This window comes from Oncorhynchus nerka, linkage group LG13 (genome assembly GCF_034236695.1).
Source record: "Oncorhynchus nerka isolate Pitt River linkage group LG13, Oner_Uvic_2.0, whole genome shotgun sequence".
Lineage (NCBI taxonomy): Eukaryota > Metazoa > Chordata > Actinopteri > Salmoniformes > Salmonidae > Oncorhynchus > Oncorhynchus nerka.
In genome coordinates, this window is record NC_088408.1 from 8,204,998 (window position 1) to 8,224,695 (window position 19,698).

A 19,698-nucleotide genomic window follows, 5' to 3' on the forward strand; every position below is an offset into this window, starting at 1 on the left:
ATAGCAGCAAGGGGGGAGCAACTCCATATTAATGCCCAATATTTTGGAATGAGATGTTCGACAAGCAGGTGTCCACATACTTTTTGTCATGTAGTGTTATATAAGTCATTCAGTGTCTATAAAATATTTGTACATTTTTTTTTGATTTGAGATCTTAGTGGAGAGGATTATAGATTCGATTTTGTTATGATATTGTGTTATGATGAAAATAAAATAAAACATTTAAAAATGATACATTCTAGAATAATATAACACATTTTTTTTTAAAGAAAGTGTATTTGTCACGTACACCGACGAGCAGATGATATGGTGCAGCTTATATATAATAAACAAGAGATTAAGAAATAGCAGGGTCCAGGATGTAAATACCTGATGTGTAAAGGCAGTATGGACAGTAGATAAGTAGGAAAAGGTATGCCCAGCAATAGTTGTATAGGATGAGCAATGTCCATAATACAGTATGCCCAGCAATAGTTATTTAGGATGAGCTATGTCCAGAATACAGTATGTACAGCAGTAGTTGTATAGGATGAGCTATGTCCAGAATACAGTATGTACAGCAGTAGTTGTATAGGATGAGCTATGTCCAGAATACAGTATGCCCAGCAATAGTTATTTAGGATGAGCTATGTCCAGAATACAGTATGTACAGCAGTAGTTGTATAGGATGAGCTATGTCCAGAATACAGTATGTACAGCAGTAGTTGTATAGGATGAGCTATGTCCAGAATACAGTCCCCCTGTTCTGTTATATTCTCCACCCGGCACAGCCAGAAGAGGACTGGCCACCCCACATAGCCTGGTTCCTCTCTAGGTTTCTTCCTAGGTTTTGGCCTTTCTAGGGAGTTTTTCCTAGCCACCGTGCTTCTACACCTGCATTGCTTGCTGATTGGGGTTTTAGGCTGGGTTTCTGTACAGCACTTTGAGATATCAGCTGATGTACGAAGGGCTTTATAAATACATTTGATTTGATGTGATCAATTCACCTACTTGGGAGTTAAAGTCACATGGAAATATTCCAATTTGTTTAAGGAAAATATTGTTGCTCCAGCAGTTTGAAACAATCTCTAACATTTTGGAAGTTTCTACCTCTTTGTCTTATTGAAAGCATTAATGTCATTCAAATGAATGTGTTGCCCAAATTTTTATATTTATTTCAATGTTTACCCATTTTTATTCCAAAATCTTTTTTTAAATTAACTGGATCAAACATTCATGTATTTTATTTGGGATGGCAAGGTACCATGGATTGGTATAAAACATTTACAGGAGCCTAAGGCATTGGGGGGTTTAGCTCTTCCAAATTTTCATGCATACTATTGGGCTGGAAATTTCAGAGCCCTTTTGTACTGTTTGCAGACTGAACCTACTGGCCCGAAACCACTCTGGGTCCAGATGGAGTCTGAATCATGTAAACCTGCTGCTCTTTCTTCTGTGTTGTGCTCGTCTCTCCCAGTGTCCCTAGGCAAAAGGTGTGTCAACCTAAATCGTAACGCAGTCTCTTAAAATTTGGAATCAGTTCCGTTTGATTTCCTCCATCTTTAAATGATGGGGCTTTTGGCAAGTGGCACTCACTTGGCCTCTCCTCATTAGCCCAATTAGTCTTTGATGATACATTTGCATCTTTTGCTCAACTACATGAAAAGTTAAACCTCCCCAAAATCTCCAGACTATGAACTTTGTCAGAGCTAACACACCTGCATTTCCCCATAGGCCTTCGAATACAGCATCTTTGAGAGCATCTTTGAGAGCATCTTTGAGAGCATCTTTGAGAGCGTCTTTGAGAGCATCTTTGAGATAAACAAGCTTCCGATGGGTGCAATTTCAGATGTATATGCAATCATTAATCACGTACAGAAATCTTCTTTGTTTCCTTTAAAGACTCGATGGGAAAAGGATTTGTGGGAGGAACTTGCAGATGACACCGGGGAATCTGTGCTGCACAGGGTGCACTCGTCCTCTGTTAGCACTAGACACAGCCTCATTCAATTCAAGGTGGTTCACCGTATTCACTGGTCTGGGGCCAAACTCGAACGAATATTCTCTGATTTTGTTCGTACCTGTGTCTGATGTAAAACGGAACCAGCCACACTGTATCATATGTTTTGGGGCTGTCACAAAACTGTCAGGTTTCTGGGAATTAATATTTAAATGTTTCTCTGATATATATGACACTGTTATAGATCTGTCTCCTCTGACAGACCTTTTTGGAGTACTGCCCATAGGTAACCCCCTGTCAAGAATTCTTAGTTATCTATCTTTTCTTTATTATTTGGTTAGGTCAGGGTGTGACAAGGGTGGTTTGTTTAGTTTTTTTTCTAGGGTTTTTTGTATGTCTAGGGGTTGCCTAGTCTAGGTGTTTATATGTCTATGGTTGGCATTTGTTTATTGTTGTGTCTGATTGGGAACCATATTTAGGTAGCCATATTCCTTGGTTGTTTTGTGGGTTGTTATTCTATGTTTAGTTGCCTGTTCTGCACTAGCCACATTGCTTCACGGTTTGTTGTGTTGTTTAGTGTTGTTCAGTGTTCTCTCTTTAATTAAAGAGTTATGTTCTCGCTCACCACGCTGCGCCTTGGTCTCCTCTTTATGACCACCGAGACAGTAGCCTTCTGCCCGGTGTGTTTAACTTGTCTAAAGTACGGTATCTTTATAGCTATTCTTTTTTATTCTAATTGAGTATATTATTTATATTGTTTTGTGCTGTCTTATGTGTGTAAAACTGAATAAACAGAGTTTTCAACAACAACTAAAATTCTGTAGACACTCAGCTGTTCTGCTCTGAGGATGCGGCTTGGGATGCTGTCTGGACCAGTAGCCTTGTGTAAGGGGTTAGCAAGGGGTTAACAAGCTTGAATGTCTTACGCTGGACAAGGAGATCGGGAGCACACAGTCCTCGTGAGTGGCGGGACCCACGTGAGTGGCTTTGTGTTGTTTTCCTCGGAGCGGGCGACTAAGGTGTTTATCTTGTCCGGGAGTGAGGCGTCCCCGACGTGGCTTTCTTTTTATAATCCATGATTTTCTGGAGTCCCTGCCATTGAATTGCATCTTGTGTCATTTTGCCTCTTTGATTGCCTTACAGAGGTCATAGCTGGCCTGTTTGTCCATGTTCCCAGTCACCTTGCCGTGGTTAAATGCTTGTTGTTTGCGCTTTCAGTTTTGCACATATGCTGCCATCTATCCAGTGTTTGGTTTGGATAAGTTCTAATCGTCACAGTAGAAACAACATCCCCTATGCACTTCCTGATGAACCCAGTCACCATGGGAACAACATCCTCTATGCACTTCCTGATGAACCCAGTCACCATGGGAACAACATCCTCTATGCACTTCCTGATGAACCCAGTCACCATGGGAACAACATCCCCTATGCACTTCCTGATGAACACAGTCACCATGGGAACAACATCCTCTATGCACTTCCTGATGAACCCAGTCACCATGGGAACAACATCCCCTATGCACTTCCTGATGAACCCAGTCACAGAGTCAGTGTATACGTCGATACTATACCTCAGAGGTGACCCGGATCATTTTTCAGTCTGCTTGATCAAAGCAATCCTGAAGCATGGATTCCGATTGGTCAGACAAATGTTGAACAGTCCTTACCACGGGTGCTTCCTGTTTACGTTTGGAGGAGCAGGATGGAGGGATGATCTGATTTGCCTAAGTGGGGGTTGGGGATGGCCTTGTAGCCATCCCGGAAGGGAGAGTAGCAATGGTCAAGCGTGTTCTATCCACGTGTAGCACAGGAGATGTGTTGGTAGAATCTTGGGAGCGTTCTCCTGTTCTATCCACGTGTAGCACAGGAGATGTGTTGGTAGAATTTTGGGAGCGTTCTCCTCAGATTTACTTTATTAAAGTCTCCAGCTACAATAAATGCGGCCTCAGGATATGCAGTTTCCAGTTTGCACAAAGTGCAGTGTCGTTTCTTGAGAGCCGTGTCGGTTTGGGGGGGTTATACACCGCAGTGACAATAACCAAAGAAAATTATCTTGGGAGGTAATGCGGTCAATATTTGATGGTGAGGATTTCCAGATCGGGAGACCAAAAGGACTTGAGTTTCTGTACGTTAGCACAATCACACCATGAGTTGTTAACCATGAGACATACCCCTCCACCTTTGTTTTTCCCAGAGAGTTCTTTCCTCCTGTCCGTGTGATGTACGGAGAACCCCGCTGGTTGTATAGATGGGGACAATATATCGTGAGGAGAGCCACGATTCCGTAAAACAGGGGGAGATCCTCGGCCTGATCTTACATTTACATTTACATTTAAGTCATTTAGCAGACGCTCTTATCCAGAGCGACTTACAAATTTTGTCTACAATATTGTCCAAGGAATGAAAGTTAGCGAGTAATATACTCAGAAGCGGTGGACGGTTTGCTCGCCGCCTGACTAGAAACCCCATCTCCCTCCTCCCTATCCTCCGGCATCAATGTTTTGTTGTAGCACCCGGGATGAAAGGGTCTTCCTCGGGAAGTCCAAACAAAGGATCCAGGTCAAGGAAGTCCAATGTTCTGGTAAAATGTCTGGTGATTGACAGCTGATGTAATGTCCATGTAACGATGTAATGTTTTTGGGGGGACTGTAGGAAAATAATACTAGAACCGTTCAGGGCAAATAATGTAAGGTATGACACTAATAAAAGCAAAAATACTGCAAAGTCGGCAAAAGAGCTAAAAACAGGGAGACCATGTCTGTCAGCATCGTGTCATATTATCTACCTTCCTTTATAGAATCATTGTGAGAGACTGGTGAGAGGAAGAGAGAGGGAGACTAAAGAGTGAGTCTGATTAGACAAACTGAAGTGAGACGCTAAAGAGAGAGACTAAAGAAAGAGACAAAGAGAGAGAGAGAGAGATACAGACAGACATAGACAGAAACAGAAAGACTGACTAGAGAGAAAGAGAGAGAAACTCAAGAGAAAGAACGAGAAGACAGTTAAACATTACCTTCTCCTGCAGCCGTTCCAACATGGCCGCCAGCAGAGCCTCTCTGTTCTCCTTGTTGGCCTCCATTTTGTGCTCCAGCTTCTCCTTGACGTTCTTGATGAAGTTGTTGTTCTCCTCAAAGGCCTTCTGGATCACCTCTCTCTCGTGCTCTCTCTTCTCTGCCAGGTGCTTCAGCAGCTCAGCCTCCTGGCACTAAAGGGCGGTGTGAGAGTATCAGGAGCAGGATACAGACATGTGTGTTTGTGCCATAGAGATAGTTAGAGGACATTATATCTGTCCCATTGTAGCATCTTTGAGAGCATGGGTAGCGCCGTTGAGGCCATCTCCATTTGAAGTCAATTTTCTTCTAGTACTTCTATGAGTTGGTAAACTGAAAGGGTGCATACTGCCACCTATAGTGTGTTGTTTGAAAAGGTATTAAGTCAAAGTTGGCGATTTACTGCCACCTGGAGTAATGGAATATTTGTTCACAAGTTTAATTCACTGGCTGATCTCTCCTGTTGACCTGGATGGAATTATGTGATCCTTCCTTAACCGATCCTTCCTTAACCGATAAGTCCCACCCATTTAACTACTTCAAAATTGTGAAAGTCCTCAATGGCGATTTCCATGCTAAAACAGGCTTTTGGGCACTAGTCCTTTATCTATGCCTGTGGTATGTGTGTGTGTGTGTGTACACTAATATTTCCTCAATTCATGTCTCCTCACCTTCCTCCTCTCCTCTGCAGCCTCTAGTTTATTCTGGATCTCCTCCATGGAGAGTTCCCTGCGTTGGGGCATGGTAACGTTGAGCTCTGGCACGCCATCGAACGACGGGGGCTTCAGGATGACCTCGAAGGCCTGGCCCGACGCACGCTTGCTCAACTCTATCACCTCCACGTCCTTTATCACACACCAGCTCAGATCCACCACATCTGGGGATGGTACAGGAGAGACTGGAGGTAAGCACTTTAAAAACACAATCCTTTAGATAACTAGTTATATAACTAGTTATATATGTCAAAACATATATTTTTTTAAATAATATAATATAATATATATAATTTCTATATATTTCTATATAATTTCTATATAATTTCTTAATTTCTGTCTGAATATGTTGTACTGTGATGTCATCAGGAACTATACTGAACAAAAAATATAATCAGGGAACCCTACAGGTTAATACAGGAACAAGTCCAAAATAAAATATATATATAAAATATAAACGCAACATGCAACAATTTCAAAGATTTTACAAGCGTACAGTTCCTATAAGGAAATCAGTCAATTCAAATAAACGAATTAGGCCCTAATCTTTCACATGACTGGGAATACAGATATGCATCTGTTGGTCACTGATACCGTTAAAAAAAGGTAGGGGGCGTGGATCAGAAAACCAGTCGGTATCTGGTGTGACCACCATTTGCCTCATGTAGCGCGACACATCTCCTTCGCATTGAGTTGATCAGGCTGTTGATTGTGGAACGTTCTCCCACTCCTCTTTAATGGCTGTGCAAAGTTGCTGGATTTTGGCGGGAACTGGAACACGCTCTCGTACACGTCGATCCAGAGCATCCCAAACATGCTCAATGGGTGATATGTCTGGTGAGTATGCAGGTCATGGAGAACTGAAACATTTTCAGCTTCAAGGAAATGTGTACAGATCATTGCGAGATGGGGCCGTGCATTATCATCCTGAAACATGGGGGGATGGGGGCGGATGAATGGCACGACAATGGGCCTCAGGATCTCGTCACGGTATCTCTGTGCATTCAAATTGCCATCGATAAAATGCAATTGTGTTTGTTGTCTGTAGCTTATGCCTTCCCATACCATAACCCCACCATGGGGCACTCTGTTCACAAGGTTGACATCAGCAAACCACTCACCCACATGACTCCATAAACGTGGTCAGCGGTTGCGAGGCCGGCTGGACGTACTGCCAAATTCTATAAAACAATGTTGGAGGAGGCTTATGGTAGATAAATTAACATTCACTTTTCTGGTAAAAGCTCTGGTGGACATTCCTGCAGTCAGCATGCCAATTGCAAGCCCCCTCAAAACTTGAGACAACTGTGGCATTGTGCTGTGTGACAAAACTGCACATTTTAGAGTGGCTTTTATTGTCCCCAGCACAAGGTGCACCTGTGTAATGTGCATGCTGTTGAATCAGCTTCTTGATATGCCAAACCTGTCACGTGGATGGATTATGTTGGCAAAGGAGAAATGGTCACTAACAGGGATGTAAACAAATTTGTGAAAACAGTTTAAGAAAAATATTTTTTTAATGCATATGAAACATTTCTGGGACCTTTTATTTCAGCTCATGAAACATGGGACCAACATAAAATTTAAAACAGTTTAAGAAAAATATGTTTTTAATGCATATGAAACATGGGACCAACACTTAACATGTTGTGTTTATATTTTTATTTAGTGTATATAAATTAAATATCAGTGGGCAGTTTATAAGGTACACCGTTCATGAAAATGTACTGATGTACTGGCCTGTCTCCTTATGTACTGGCCTGTCTCCTGATGTACTGGACTGTCTCCTGGTGTACTGGACTGTCTCCTGGTGTACTGGACTGTCTCCTGGTGTACTGGACTGTCTCCTGGTGTACTGGACTGTCTCCTGGTGTACTGGACTGTCTCCTGGTGTACTGGACTGTCTCCTGATGTACTGGACTGTCTCCTGGTGTACTGGACTGTCACCTGGTCGCGCCTCCATGCTCTGGACACTACGCTGACAGACACAGCTAACCTTCTTGAAAATGGATAGCTCCTACAGACAGTGAGTCACGTGGCCGTGGCTTGATATATAAAGCAGTCAGACAGGTATCGAGGCATTCAGTTACTGTTGGACTGAACGTTAGAATGGACCAAACGAGTGACCTACGTGACTGAGCGTGGTATGACCGTTGGTGCCAGGCGCACCGGTTCCAGTATCTCAGAAACGGCCGGCATCCTGGGCTTTTCACAGATGACCACACCGGGTTCCACTCCTATCAGCTAAACACAAGAAGAAGCGGCTCCAGTGGGCAACGCCATCACCAACACTGGACAACTGAGGAAAGGAAAAACACTGCCTGGTCCGACGTATCCTGGTTCCTGTTGCGTCATGCTGTTGGCAGAGTCAGGATTTGGTGTAAACAGCATCAGTCCATGGACCCATCCTGCCTGGTGTCAACGGTACAGACTGGTGGTGTAATGGTGAGGGGAATGTTTTCCTGGCACAAGTTAGAACCTTGATAGCAGTTGAGCTTTTGTGTTTGAACGCCACACTTTGGAGAATCCACGGCGCAAAGAATTCTGGAGGCAAAGTACCTGGTGCAAGATAGGTGTACTGAGTGTCTAAACGTGTCGTCTCACCTTCTGCTTTGTATATGGGCTTACAGTCGATGGTCTGAGGGTTGATGCAGGAGCAGAACAGAGACACCAGGGGGAGCTCTTTCAACTTCTCTTTGTACGCTGCAGGACACACACACACGCACACGCACACGCACACGCACGCACACACACACACGCACACACACACACACACACACACACACACACACACACACACACACACACACACACACACACACACACGCACACACAGTTAATCATAAAGAATAGACACAGACACATAGTAGTTCGTCATCGTCATCATCATCATCATCATCATCATCATCATCATCGTTATCATCTCTTGAGACGGTTCACATTTAAATGTTAAACTCAAAAATGGCAAATTGAATAGTTGAACAGATATTTGGTTCTGGGTGACAAGAGCCCATCGTCACTAATTACTATCATTATCAAAAGATCAGTCAGGATATAGACTTATATATTTAAATTCATGTACTTTAATAAAAAACAACAGTGATTTTTTTTTCAGTAGAGAACAAGACCAAAATCCACATCTAGCCAATCTCTGCTGTTGGTATTCAGCTTAGCCTAGGTCAACTGTAGGGTACAGTTGAACTCTGACAGTGTAAACCTAGCCACACATTCCAAGCCAACACAAGAATAAGCCAGACTAATGTTAACCCAACCTCCCTATAATATACAGAGCATTCGGAAAGTATTCAGACCTCTTGACTTTTTCCACATTTTTGTTAAGTTACAGCCTTATTCTAAAATTGATTAAATAAAATAAAACATCCTCATCAATCTACACACAATACCCCACAATGACATCATGACATCACAATACCCCATTTTTATGCACATTTAGAAAAATAACGCATGGAAATATAACATTTACTTAAGTATTAAGACCCCTTGCTCAGTACTTTTGTTGATGCTCCTTTGGCAGTGATTACAGCCTCAAGTCTTCTTTGGTATGACACTACAGGCTTGGCACACCTGCACTTGGGCAGTTTCTCCCATTCTTCTCTGCAGATCCTCTCAAGCTCTGTCAGGTTGCAATGGAGAGTGTTGCTGAACAGCTATTTTCAGGTTTCTCCAGAGATGTTGGATCGGGTTCAAATCCGAGCTCTGGCTGGGTCACTGAAAGACATTCAGAGACTTGCCCCCGAAGCCACTCCTGCATTGTCTTGGCTGTGTGCTTAGGGTTGTTGTCCTGTTGGAAGGTGAACCTTCACCCCAGTCACCTCAGTCTGAGGTCCTGAGCGGTCTGTGCTTTTCTCCGTTCATCTTTCCCTCGATCCTGACTAGTCTCCCAGTCCCTGCCGCTGAAAAACATCCCTACAACATGATGCTGCCACCACCATGCTTCAACGTAGGGATGGTGACAGGTTTCCTCCAGACGTGACGCTTGGCATTCAGGCCAAAGAGTTCAATCTTGGTTTCATCAGACCAAAGCATCTTGTTTCTCATGGTCTGAGAGTCCTTTAGGTGCCCTTTGGCAAACTCCAAGTTGGCTGTTATGGGCCTTTTACTGAGGAGTGGCTTCTGTCTGGCCACTCTACCATAAAGGCCTTATTGGTGGAGTGCTGCAGAGATGGTTGTCCTTCTGGAAGGTTCTTCTTCCATCTCCACAGAGGAACTCTGTAGCTCTGTCAGAGTGACCATCAGGTTCTAGGTCACCTCCCTGACCAAGGCCCTTCTTCCCCGATTGCTCAGTTTTGGTCTGGTGGCCAGATCTAGAAAGAGCCTTGGTGGTTCCAAACTTCTTCCATTGAAGAATGATGGAAGCCACTGTGTTCTTGGGGACCTTCAATGCTGCAGAAATGTTTTGGTATCCTTCCCCAGATCTGTGCTTTGACACAATCCTGTCTCAGAGCTCTACAGACAATTCCTTCGACCTCGTGGCTTGGTTTTTGCTCTGACATTTACTGTCATCTGTGGGACCTTTTATAGACAGGTGTGTGCCTTTCCAAATCATGTCCAATCAATTGAATTTACTACAGGTGGACTCCAATCAAGTTTTAGAAACATCTCGAGGATGATCAATGGTAACAGGATGTAGCTGAGCTCAATTTCGAGTCTCATAGCAAAGTATCTGAATACTTATGTAAATAAGGTATTTCAGTATTTTATTTGGCATACATTTGCAAAAATGTCTAAAATCCTGTTTTCGCTTCTGTTCTTATGGAGTATTGTGTGTAGATTGATGAGAAGTGTTTTCTTCAATCCATTTTTGTAACGTTACAAAATGTGGGAAAAGTGAAGGGGTCTGAATACTTCCTGAATGCTCTGTATATACCCTGGAATTATGTAGCTGAGCCATGAGGAGAAACTGAAATGTTTTTTGTCCGTTGTATATTTCTGTTTACAGAATTTTTAGATTAAGCCTGGATTAAAATAAAAAGAGCTCCTAGGAGGATAGAGAGAGATAATACCCTCTACTGCTCCTAGGAGGAGAGAGAGATAAGACCATCTGTCTACTGCTCCTAGGAGGAGAGAGAGAGATAAGACCATCCGTCTACTGCTCCTAGGAGGAGAGAGAGAGATAAGACCCTCTGTCTACTGCTCCTAGGAGGAGAGAGAGAGATAAGACCCTCCGTCTACAGCTCCTAGGAAGAGAGAGAGAGAGATAAGACCATCTGTCTACTGCTCCTAGGAGGAGAGAGAGAGATAAGACCATCTGTCTACTGCTCCTAGGAGGAGAGAGAGATAAGACCATCTGTCTACTGCTCCTAGGAGGAGAGAGAGAGATAAGACCATCTGTCTACTGCTCCTAGGAGGAGAGAGAGAGATAAGACCATCCGTCTACTGCTCCTAGGAGGAGAGTGAGAGATAAGACCCTCCGTCTACAGCTCCTAGGAAGAGAGAGAGAGATAAGACCATCTGTCTACTGCTCCTAGGAGGAGAGAGAGAGATAAGACCATCTGTCTACTGCTCCTAGGAGGAGAGAGAGAGATAAGACCATCTGTCTACTGCTCCTAGGAGGAGAGAGAGAGAGAGATAAGACCCTCCGTCTACAGCTCCTAGGAGGAGAGAAAGAGATAAGACCCTCCGTCTACTGCTCCTAGGAGGAGAGAGATAAGACTAGCCGTCTACTGCTCCCAGGAGGAGATAGATAAGATCATCTGTCTACTGCTCCTAGGAGGAGAGAGAGAGATAAGACCATCTGTCTACTGCTTCTAGGAGGAGAGAGAGAGAGATAAGACCCTCCGTCTACAGCTCCTAGGAAGAGAGAGAGAGATAAGACCATCTGTCTACTGCTCCTAGGAGGAGAGAGAGATAAGACCATCTGTCTACTGCTCCTAGGAGGAGAGAGAGAGATAAGATCATCTGATCTTCTGCTCCTATGAGGAGAGAGATAAGACCATCTGATCTTCTGCTCCTAGGAGGAGAGAGATAAGATCATCTGTCTACTGCTCCTGGGAGGAGAGAGAGAGATAAGACCCTCCGTCTACAGCTCCTAGGAAGAGAGAGAGAGATAAGACCATCTGTCTACTGCTCCTAGGAGGAGAGAGAGAGATAAGACCATCTGTCTACTGCTCCTAGGAAGAGAGAGAGAGATAAGACCATCTGTCTACTGCTCCTAGGAAGAGAGAGAGAGATAAGACCATCTGTCTACTGCTCCTAGGAGGAGAGAGAGAGATAAGATCATCTGATCTTCTGCTCCCAGGAGGAGAGAGAGAGATAAGACCATCTGTCTACTGCTCCTAGGAGGAGAGAGATAAGATCATCTGTCTACTGCATGTTTGGGAGGTGTTGATTTAAACTGTAAACTAAAAGGGGTGGGGATAATGCTTATCTCTCTCTCTCCTCCTAGGAGCAGTAGACGGCTGGTCTTATCTCTCTCCTCCTAGGAGCAGTAGACGGCTGGTCTTATCTCTCTCTCTCCTCCTAGGAGCAGTAGACAGATGATCTTATCTCTCTCCTCCCAGGAGCAGTAGACGGCTGGTCTTATCTCTCTCCTCCTGGGAGGAGAGAGATAAGATCATCTGTCTACTGCTCCTAGGAGGAGAGAGAGAGATAAGACCATCCGTCTACTGCTCCTAGGAGGAGAGAGAGAGATAAGACCAGCCGTCTACTGCTCCTAGGAGGAGAGAGATAAGACCAGCCGTCTACTGCTCCTAGGAGGAGAGAGAGAGATAAGCATTATCCCCACCCCTTTTAGTTTACAGTTTAAATCAACACCTCCCAAACATGGCTTAACACAGTAGCTACTGTATAAGCAGGATCATCGTTCAACACCTTTCCAACAAGTCAGTTAATCAAATGTCTGCCCTGCTAGAGGTGCCCCGGTCAACTCTAAGTGCCGTAATTGTGAAGTGGAAACATCTATGAGCAACAACTGCTCAAACTGCCTCTGGAAGCAACGTCAGCACAATAACTGTTCATTGGGAGCTTCATGAAATGGGTTTCCATGGCCGAGCAGCCTCACACAAGCCTCAGATCACCATACACATTGCCAAGTGTCAGCTGGAGCAGTGGAAATGTGTTCTCTGGAGTGATGAATCACACTTCACCATCTGGCAGTCCGATGGACAAATCTGGGTTTGGCGAATGCCAGGAGAACACTACCTGCCCGAATGCATAGTGCCAACTGTAAAGTTTGGTGGAGGAGGAATAATGGTCTGGGGCTGTTTTTCATGGTTTGAGGTAGGCCCATTAGTTCCAGTGAAGGGAAATCTTAACGCTACAGCATACAATGACATTCTAGGCAGTTCTGTGCTTCCAACTTTGTGGCAAAAGTTTGGGGAAGGCCCTTTCATGTTTCAGCATGACAATGCCCCCGTGCACAAAGCTTGGTCCATACAGAAAATGGTTTGTTGTAATCGGTGTGGAAGAACTTGACTGGCCTGCACAGAGCCCTGACCTCAACCCCATCGAACACCTTTGGGATGAACTGGAACGCCGTCTGCGAACCAGGCCTAATCGCCCAACATCAGGGCCGACCTCACTAATGCTATTGTGGCTGAATGGAAGCAAGTCCCTGCAGCAATGTTCCAACATCTAGTGGAAAGCCTTCCCAGAATAGTGGAGGCTGTTATAGCAGCAAAGGGGGTCCAACACCATATTAATGCCCACATAATTTTGGTCATGGTAGGTATAAGGTATTGTGTATCTCTGTATTGTGTGTCTCTGTATATACTGTCTGAAATTATAATAGATACTTAGTAAACAATAAATATACAGTATATTTCAAGTTATATCTTACCTGCTAGGGTCATGTTTCCAATGTGTCTGTGTTCCTCACCAGAGATTAGCTCAGATCCTCACAATGCTGCTCCTGTAGATAAAAAGGGTTTCAATGAGGATTTACTTTCTAAGAATGAATATTAAAATATTCTGGGGTTTAACTATGTTCAAGAGACCGATGCTTGACGTCGTAGTGACAAAAAATGGCTTCAAATAGAAAAATAAATTCAAGGAAGACTCAGGTAATAAAAACAGAGATTAAAAGTTAGAGAAACTCAAACTGTATAGAGTTGTTTGGAAAGTGGGGTTTGGATCATTATCACGAATGTTTATAATCAGGGTGTTTATGGTGGTGAAATATATATACAGATTGAGGGGGGGGGGAACTGTCACCCCTGCATAGTGATGAATCAAAGATGTGCGACTTGCAGAGGGAACGGCAGGTGTCTGACTCCACCCCCAGACCTTCAGATGGAATCCTCAACACTGAATTGATATTCCACAACAAAAGGGGCCTAAAAATGGCTATAGATTGAAAATAGAATGAATACCTTTTTCCTCATTTGGATCAATGCCGGGTTCAAAGACAGCCAAATAAACACGATCAAACCCTGCCATACTGCTACAGCTGAAGTAGGGCCTCCATCCTGAACAGTATCATCCATAGTACAGTGATAGAAAACACTGCACTACAACGTGTCTCCTTTAGGTTCATAGCCGTTCTGTCTCTGCCTATCAACAAACAGGATTTTTTTTCTGGATCAAAATTAGGCTTAGGTGGTGGGCGTGGCTGGGGGTGTGGTAGTGGGCGTGGCTGGGGCGTGGTAGTGGGCGTGGCTGGGGGTGTGGTAGTGGGCGTGGCTGGGGCGTGGTAGTGGGCGTGGCTGGGGGTGTGGTAGTGGGCGTGGCTGGGGCGTGGCTGGGGGTGTGGTAGTGGGCGTGGCTGGGGCGTGGTAGTGGGCGTGGCTGGGGCGTGGTAGTGGGCGTGGTTAATCACACAATTGCAATTCTACGCACTTTGAGAGAACATTTGACAGTTTTTAAGCAAATTTTCTTGCAATTCTACACATTTTGTCACAGCTTATGCCATATTCTAATGTTATCTGACTGACTCAAACAATATAACAAAATCAAGGGGGGCCATACCATGACAAAAATATTCCTGATTTCTGGAATTTTAGATTCTCCCTGACTGTCTAGTTTTTGTTGTTGTTGGTAATTGTTAAGTTCTCAAAGATGACCTAATTTTTTCAAATATATAGGTCCATTACCTTTTCTATGTCAATCAAATGTTTTTATAAAGCCTTTTTTGCATCAGCAGATGATGTCACAAAGTGCTTTACAGAAACCCAGCCTAAAACCCCAAACAGCAAGCGATGCAGATTATGTCACAAAGTGCTTTACAGAAACCCAGCCTAAAACCCCAAACAGCAAACAATGCAGATGATGTCTCAAAGTGCTGTACAGAAACCCAGCCTAAAACCCCAAACAGCAAACAATGCAGATGATGTCTCAAAGTGCTGTACAGAAACCCAGCCTAAAACCCCAAACAGCAAACAATGCAGGTGTAGAAGCACGGTGGCTAGGAAAAACTCCCTAGAAAGGCAGGAACCTAGGAAGGAACCTAGAGAGGAACCAGGCTATGAGGGGTGGCCAGTCCTCTTTTGTCTGTGCCGGGGGGAGATTATAAGATTACATGGCCATTTAAGGCCAGATTGTTCTTCAAGATGTTCAAACATCCATAGATGACCAGCAGGGTCAAATAATAATCACAGTGGTTGTAGAGGGTGAAACAGATGAAACCTCAGGAATAAATGTCAGTTGGCTTTTCATAGCTGGGCATTCAGAGGTCGAGAAAGCAGGTGCGGTAGAGCAGGTCGAAAACAGCCGACACTTACTTATATCTGGTTGTAGTTGTTTATGTTTACACTAAAATGGGTTTACCATCCCGAAAATTATTTGTATGTAATTGTGTTTTTTTTTTTTACTTAGGCAGTCTGCCCAATACCTTTCTATACAGAACAAACCTACAATGTGACATACCTCTCTCTCTTTTAACCTTTATTTAACTAGGCAACAAATTCTTATTTTCAATGACGGCCTAGGAACAGTAGTTTAACTGCCTTGTTCAGGGGCAGAACGACAGATTTTTACCTTGTCAGCTCAGGGATTCGATCTTGAAACCTTTCCAATGCTCTAACCACTAGGGTACCTGCCTGCCTATCTCTCTCTCCTTTCATTATCCTATTACCGGATGTCCTCCAAATACACCCAGAGTGAAGCCAGTGCACCAAAGATGATATCTACTCACAGATGATATCTACTCACAGATGATCCAAATGACATTCATCTACATGTAATTTGTGAGCGATATTGTTCAGCTGCAAATGCTGTTTTCGAACACATGGTTATGAAGATGTTGGCAAATATCTGTTCTCCCACCCAGACAGACGTGTCCATAACACATATACCGATAGGTACACTACTTACATACACATCTTAGACTCGATAACAAACGAAACAATACACACACACATACCCTGCAAGTGTACACACACACACACACACACACACACACACACACACACACACACACACACACACACACACACACACACACACACACACACACACACACACACACACACACACACACACACACACACACACACACACACACACACACACACACACACACACACACACACACACACACACACACACACACACACACACACACACACACACACACACACACACACACACACACACACACACACACACACACACAGACACACACACACACACACACACACACACACAGAGAGAGCTGCAATGGAGACAGACAGGGGGACACAGCGTGGAGTCCAGGGTAAATGGAGTACCGTAGCCGACATGATCCAGCTACATCATCCACACTAATAACAGCCAATATCACCTCCTTCATCTCTTTCTAGGTTGTGTTTAGCAGAGATGCATTCTGACCCCCACCCCTCCCCACCCTCCTCCAGAGCAGTGTGCTGCGATGATGTCTGCACTACATCTACAAAACATTGCATTGTAACATGCCATAACTAGTTTAATGACTCTGTAATATCAACGTCCCTCTCTATATCTAGCGTTGTTTAGCCTTACCCTCCTCCAGATCAGTGTTGAGATGATGATGGTGGTGCCTGTGTGGTCCCAATTTTCAGGCTGTCTGTCTCCTTCTCTGTCTGTCTGGCCCCTTGGATACAGGCTAGCAGCAGCATCAGCCACAGCCCCTCTCCTTCCCCATGACATCACCACCGAGGCCTACTATTGGCTAAGAGGAATGGCAGCATCCAGCCCTAGCAGCCTATCAGGTGAGAGAGCAGGGAAGGGAAGGGCTGTTAACCCTTTGGGTTGTATACTGCAGGGGGCATCATCCAGAATTATACAGTAGGGAGGTGTGTGTGTGTGTGTGTGTGTGTGTGTGTGTGTGTGTGTGTGTGTGTGTGTGTGTGTGTGTGTGTGTGTGTGTGTGTGTGCGTGCGTGTGTGTGTGTGTGTGTGTGTGTGTGTGTGTGTGTGAGGGAGATAGACTGTGTGTGTGTATTATAGAGAGAGAGTGTGTGTTGAGAATATTAGAGTGTGTTGATAGAGATATTATATTGTGGTGTTGATAGGTATTATATTATATTGTGGTGTTGAGGTAAATTGTGGTGTTGATAGTGTGGTGTTGATAGGTATTATATTATATTGTGTGTTGAGAGATTATATTATATTGTGGTGTTGATAGGTATTATATTATATTGTGGTGTTGATAGGTATTATATTGTGGTGTTGATAGATATTATATTATATTGTGGTGTTGATAGGTATTATATTATATTGTGGTGTTGATAGGTATTATATTATATTATATGTGGTGTTGATAGGTATTATATTATATTGTGGTGTTGATAGGTATTATATTATATTGTGGTATTGATAGGTGTTGATAGGTGTTGATATTATATTGTGGTGTTGATAGGTATTATATTATATTGTGGTGTTGATAGGTATTATATTGGGTGTTGATAGGTATTATATATTGTGGTGTTGATAGGTATTATATTGTATTGGTGTTGATAGGTATTATATTGTGGTGTTGATAGGTATTATATTATATTGTGGTGTTGATATTATATTATATTGTGGTGTTGATAGGTATTATATTATATTGATAGGTATTATATTATATTGTATGTTGATAGGTATTATATTGTAGGTGTTGATAGGTATTATATTATGGTGTTGATAGGTATTATATTGTGGTGTTGATAGGTATTATATTGTATTGGTGTTGATAGGTATTATATTGTATTGTGGTGTTGATAGGTTATATTATATTGTGGTGTTGATAGGTATTATATTATATTGTGGTGTTGATAGGTATTATATTATATGGTGTTATTAGGTATATATTATATATTGTGGTGTTGATAGGTATTATATTATATTGTGGTGTTGATAGGTATTATATTATTGTGGTGTTGATAGGTATTATATTATGGTGTTGATAGGTATTATATTATATTGTGGTGTTGATAGGTATTATATTATATTGTGGTGTTGATAGGTATTATATTATGGTGTTGATAGGTATTATATTATATTGTGGTGTTGATAGGTATTATATTATGGTGTTGATAGGTATTATATTATATTGTGGTGTTGATAGGTATTATATTATATTGTGGTGTTGATAGGTATTATATTATGGTGTTGATAGGTATTATATTGTGGTGTTGATAGGTATTATATTGTGGTGTTGATAGGTATTATATTGTGGTGTTGATAGGTTATTATATTGTGGTGTTGATAGGTATTATATTGTGGTGTTGATAGGTATTATATTATATTGTGGTGTTGATAGGTATTATATTATATTGTGGTGTTGATAGGTATTATATTATATTATGGTGTTGATAGGTATTATATTTGTGGTGTTGATAGGTATTATTATATTGTGGTGTTGATAGGTATTATATTATATTGGTGTTGATAGGTATTATATTATATTGTGGTGTTGATAGGTATATTATATTGTGGTGTTGATAGGTATTATATTATATGGTGTTGATAGGTATTATATTATATTGTGGTGTTGATAGGTATTATATTATATTGTGGTGTTGATAGGTATTATATTATATTGTGGTGTTGATAGGTATTATATTATATTGTGGTGTTGATAGGTATTATATTATATTGTGGTGTTGATAGGTATTATATTATATTGTGGTGTTGATAGGTATTATATTGTGGTGTTGATAGGTATTATATTATATTATGGTGTTGATAGGTATTATTATATGTGGTGTTGATAGGTATTATATTATATTGTGGTGTTGATAGGTATTATATTGTGGTGTTGATAGGTATTATATTATATTATGGTGTTGATAGGTATTATATTATATTGTGGTGTTGATAGGTATTATATTATATTGTGGTGTTGATAGGTATTATATTGTGGTGTTGATAGGTATTATATTATATTGTGGTGTTGATAGGTGATAGGTATTATATTATATTGTGGTGTTGATAGGTATTATATTATATTGTGGTGTTGATAGGTATTATATTATATTATGGTGTTGATAGGTATTATATTGTGGTGTTGATAGGTATTATATTATATTGTGGTGTTGATAGTTGATAGGTATTATATTATATTGTGGTGTTGATAGGTATATTATATTGTGGTGTTGATAGGTATTATATTATATTGTGGTGTTGATAGGTATTATATTGTGGTGTTGATAGGTATTATATTATATTGTGGTGTTGATAGGTATTATATTATATTGTGTTGATAGGTATTATATTATATTGTGGTGTTGATAGGTATTATATTATATTGTGGTGTTGATAGGTATTATATTATATTGGTATTATATTATATTGTGGTGTTGATAGGTATTATATTATATATTGTAGGTGTTGATAGGGTATTATATTATGGTGTTGATAGGTATTATATTATATTGTGGTGTTGATAGGTATTATATTATATTGTGGTGTTGATAGGTATTATATTATATTGTGGTGTTGATAGGTATTATATTATATTGTGGTGTTGATAGGTATTATATTATATTGTGGTGTTGATAGGTATTATATATTGTGGTGTTGATAGGTATTATATTATATTGTGGTGTTGATAGGTATTATATTATATTGTGTGTTGATAGGTATTATATTATATT

General features: G+C 41.8%; 1 protein-coding gene across 1 annotated transcript in view; it reads right to left on the minus strand.

Annotated features, from left to right (window-relative positions):
* The window catches only part of LOC115126133 (stathmin-4-like), a 20,148-nt gene extending 3,440 nt beyond the window's left edge, over positions 1 to 16,708 (minus strand). The window contains exons 1-5 of the mRNA XM_065026179.1: positions 16,620 to 16,708; positions 13,504 to 13,575; positions 8,310 to 8,408; positions 5,664 to 5,869; positions 4,956 to 5,147 (exon numbers count right to left, since the gene is read on the minus strand). Coding sequence (XP_064882251.1) covers positions 4,956 to 5,147; positions 5,664 to 5,869; positions 8,310 to 8,408; positions 13,504 to 13,516 — 510 coding nt within the window. The 5' untranslated portion in view covers positions 13,517 to 13,575; positions 16,620 to 16,708. The remainder of the gene's footprint in view (positions 1 to 4,955; positions 5,148 to 5,663; positions 5,870 to 8,309; positions 8,409 to 13,503; positions 13,576 to 16,619) is intronic.
* Positions 16,709 to 19,698: the final 2,990 nt, after the last annotated feature.